The sequence below is a fragment of the Cupressus sempervirens genome, chromosome 7, assembly GCF_028749045.1.
Source record: "Cupressus sempervirens isolate cs-2001-9-10 chromosome 7, ASM2874904v1, whole genome shotgun sequence".
Taxonomy (NCBI): domain Eukaryota; kingdom Viridiplantae; phylum Streptophyta; class Pinopsida; order Cupressales; family Cupressaceae; genus Cupressus; species Cupressus sempervirens.
Genome location: NC_143124.1, coordinates 641658427 through 641662856, shown reverse-complemented (window position 1 = coordinate 641662856; position 4430 = coordinate 641658427). Strand labels below are relative to the sequence as shown.

At 34.1% G+C, this 4430-nt stretch overlaps 1 protein-coding gene across 1 annotated transcript; it reads left to right on the top strand.

Moving 5' to 3' along the window:
• Nucleotides 1-1894: 1894 nt before the first annotated feature.
• Nucleotides 1895-4109, top strand: LOC149548315 (bidirectional sugar transporter SWEET3b-like). Its single transcript, XM_089794843.1, has 6 exons — nt 1895-2626; nt 2762-2798; nt 2898-3120; nt 3227-3388; nt 3478-3597; nt 3702-4109. The coding sequence occupies exons 1-6, from the start codon at nt 2590-2592 to the stop codon at nt 3930-3932; spliced, it is 810 nt and encodes a 269-aa protein (XP_089650969.1). The 5' UTR covers nt 1895-2589; the 3' UTR covers nt 3933-4109.
• Nucleotides 4110-4430: the final 321 nt, after the last annotated feature.

Below are 4430 nucleotides of genomic sequence, written 5' to 3'. Positions count from 1 at the left end.
TATTTCATAATTTACATTCAAGGGCAAGGCCCAATCCGGAGTAACTACTAATCATTTTTATCAAAAAAATAACTCTTAAAAACATTTTTTTGCCCAAAGGGCAAGGGTCAAGGTAACATGAAACATGGAACAGGGAACATGGAACATGGTTTATTATGATACTTTGATACATAGAGAAATTAGTTATAATGAATACATGGTTTATTATAATACTTTGATGGTTATTTCCTAATTGATATATGATTTTTATTTAATGTGGTTCCACTATCTCCTTATATACATACATAAATACATACATACATACATATAGTGTAGAACACTACAAGAGTGACTACAACTTCATCCCTATCCATACAAGTAGATCATAGATACAAACACATTTGTAAACATTAAATATACAATGAATTTTTAATCAAAACAAAGTGAGGGTTACATTAAATCCATCATGTTCTTTAGGTTAGTCCTTTAACAAAATCAATAAATATATAGATAATCATAATCATGGATGTATTCATAGATGAATAATAGTATTGACAAGGTAAATTGGGATCAAATGTTTCATGAATATACTTTTTCTACACAATATAACGAACATATGCATCAATCATCAAAGGATAGTGTTGTCAAGTCTTGATTATCAAAGCATCATGAGTAGTTTGTAACACACATAAAATTCCCAAAAGGTCTTTAACTCATAAATAGAGACCCGAACAAGAAGAAGGATATCACAAATAATAAACAATATACTAAACAACATCAACATGTCTATAAATGTATAAGTCATCAATAACATCAAAAGTATCAAAATATAAATTCATTATCAATAGTCCACTAGAATAAATAAATTCCTCTACACACCTAATGTAATATCATATCCACATATCTAGAAAGGAAAACATGAAAGGGTCTTACAACATCCAAGAGACTTAACCCCATTAACATCTAGGTATAAACTCAAGGGCACAATATTTGCTCAATTAAATTAAGATTACAAAAATATTAATCTATTTCTTAATATTACATTGAACAAGTATTCAATTATCCCTTACACAATTATCAATTTATATAAATTCTCCAACAGTCTGAAAGATAAAATCACTCTTATATCAAAATATAACATTCTACTTATTAATATGAGTTGTAGCATATAATCCCAAAAGACAACAATGACTCCAATCAAAATACGGAAAAACACGCGATCCTATTCCTTAATTTACTATTTATTATTCCATTATCACTACACAACTATCCATCTATGCGAATTTGAATTTGATCAGATTCCCAAAGATTAGGTTGGATAGCTAGGGCATCATTAAAATGCATGAGAAGCACGACATTCTACCTAAAAGAAACCCCCAATGAGAGCACCCCCACACAAGGGTAATTTAGGTCTGGTGCAGAAGGGATACCCAACATGGGAATATTTTGTACTTTGATGCCTATCTGAGCAGAAGATCAAACACGTGAGATACCCCCACAAAAAGGAAAGATGCTTGTCCAATCTCCTGCGAGAGCAAAGAGAATTTAACTTTGTCTCCCAGTTGAGCAACCTAACTAAACCATAATTACGGCTAAGAAATTCAAACATTCTCCTGCATGAAGAATGATTAACATGTCTAATCGGCAAAGTTGGGAGAATCTCATAATGTAATTGGAGAAGTATGGAAAGCTCTGACAAAGAAGAAGCATAAGATTCTGTATTCAAATGCTTGACTTCAATTGAATGGAAACCAAAAATATCAGCTGATAAAGTTGTCATCACAATGGAACAAATTCAATTCAATGGACGAAAGGTTTTGAGTTTCTACGTCATATATTATTCTATTACGATGCTACCTGTAAATCCATTGGAACTCGAAGCTATTTAGTTGAAACCCATCATGAAGTCGAATCCATGACATCAATGTGCGGCTTCTCGAACCGAATCTAGTTGGCACATTGTTCTTCTTAAATTATATTAAAGTTTCATCTGCGTGCAAAATTACATGTTAAGCAATTCATCAAAGTCAAAATTTAGGGTTAGTTTCCCAATTGTATCAGGATCACTGAGAATAGGTTGAATTTGTGAATGGGTCACAAATTAATTTACACGTTCTTTCTGGTATACAGATATAAAATAATATGATCTAATGATAATGGATTCCTTTGTTTTCTTGGGTGGAGGATTTGAATTGCCACAGTGATGTGGATGGCATTGTTAAGCAGCTTGTTGGCATGTTTTTCCACCGGAGGATGGAAAAATCAATGGTTGGTGTTTGAGAAAATATCAGTTTCAGAGAAATGAAAAGGAAACCAGATTATTAAGCAACGTGAGAAGAGAATCAACTCCACTTGTGAGAAGGGGGTCTTGAAGAAACTGGTAAATAGTATGATGTCGTATTCTAGAATGGTCTATGGCACTTTGGTATAAGTAAAGCTTGTGGGGTCATGTAGAACTTGATTCCGTATTTTGGGTTACCATTTCCTGGTAGGAATTCTCATAGATGTTATCGGCATTGGCCTTGGCCTATATATTTCTTTCTTCCCTGCTTACAAATTCAGCATACCCAAGGACCCAATTCAGGTTTTCCTTTATTCATTTTGTCAAAGATGGAGAAGCAATTGCGCCTTGCTGTTGGCATTATGGGTCTCTCTCTTTTTTCTCTTTTTCAATTCTCTCTTTCTCTAAAGCCAACAAAAGGGCATGTTTTGTCTCTTTGTTGTGTTCTTGTTTTTTTCTTGATGATTAACTGACTATAACTGTTTTATACCATGGCCACAGGAAACTGTACTTCACTTCTCATGTATATGTCACCTGTGTAAGTATCTCTGATTACTATATCTAGCAATAATATTTGTACAAAGAAAATGGGCTTTAAGTACTTATGAAGTGCGCTGTTTATACTTTATTTGGGCAGGCTTACGTTTGTGAAGGTGATAAGAGATAAATCAGTGGGGCAGTATGCTTGTATCCCATATGTGATTGCTCTCTTAAATTGTTTTACTTATACCTGGTATGGAATGCCTATTGTAAGTAAAGGGTGGGAAAACATTCTGGTTTCCACTGTCAATGGCGCTGGCATTATTCCTGAATGTTTTGTCATTTGCACATACTTAGTCTTTGCTCCTCCCAAGGCCAGGGTACAATCTATTTGCCCTTCAATCTTAGTTTGGATATAGTCATAATATTAGTCCTTTTCATTTCACTTTTCCTAGATCTTGAAACTCATGCTTGGTCATTTTTCAGCTCAAAGTGCTGAGAATGGTTGTAGCCGTGGTAGTTCTTTTCATAACAATGGCAATGGTGTCTACTTTTGCTCTTCATGAACATAAGACTCGGAAGTTCTTGGTGGGCATTGTAGGAATCATAACATCTATTGGAATGTACGCTTCTCCACTTGTCATAATGGTAAGAAAGATATTGTTTGCACTTTTTCTATTTGTTTTGTATACAATATATATTTGGGGTACCATATATTTTTCTTTGATATATTGCAGAAGCTGGTGATTAAAACAAAAAGTGTGGAGTTCATGCCATTCTACTTGTCATTCTTCAGCTTTATCACCAGTACTTTGTGGATGGCTTACGGTGTCTTGAGCAGAGACGTCTTGCTTGCTGTAATATCACATTAGCATCCACTGATTTGATGTATTTATAGATATATATATATAGAAGTTTTACCCCTAAGGTTATTTATATTTTGAATCTTTTGTACTTGCAGGCTCCTAATGTTATAGGCAGTCCGTTGGGATTGGCTCAATTGGTATTGTATTGCATTTATAGAAAGAATAAAAAGATGTACACATCAGAGAATAACTCGAGTTCAGAGGACGCAGAGTTAGGAATGCCGAATGGAGAGAAGACAAAGCCAGCAAGGGAGATGAAGGTGGAGTTGAATGGGACTAGATTACCATCACAAAAGGACAACCATGCAAATGATCAATCAATTTGAAAACAAATGCCCTAATTTTAAAATGCACGTATATGTTATGGCCATAACACCATGAAAAGTTGTTATAAGCTCATTTTTCACTCAGTTGGGGGTTCATAAGAATCTATGTAGTGGCCAATTTCTGGCCAAGAATAGTATGGAGAGTATATGAGATTTTCTAATTTATTCCCATTGCAATTTGTCTGTTCATTTATGGCTTCCAGGACTTCATTTATAATTTATTCCCGCTTTCTTACTTGCATCATTTGTGGCTTCCAGTACTCCAATTTCTCCTGTTTGCAATATATTTGAGTGGGGGTGACATGGATGCCAGTAATTCTTGCGTCTAAAGTTGGTCGAACCTCTGATTATAATTAATATAGAAATTTATCATCTTTCCAACTTTGCAACTGAAAGTCATCTTGATTTGACCGGAGGAGACACAATAAAGAAATGACAAATCTTATTTTAACACTATGAATAAAATACTTTGTGTTAATACTTCTCAACTTTTAAAGA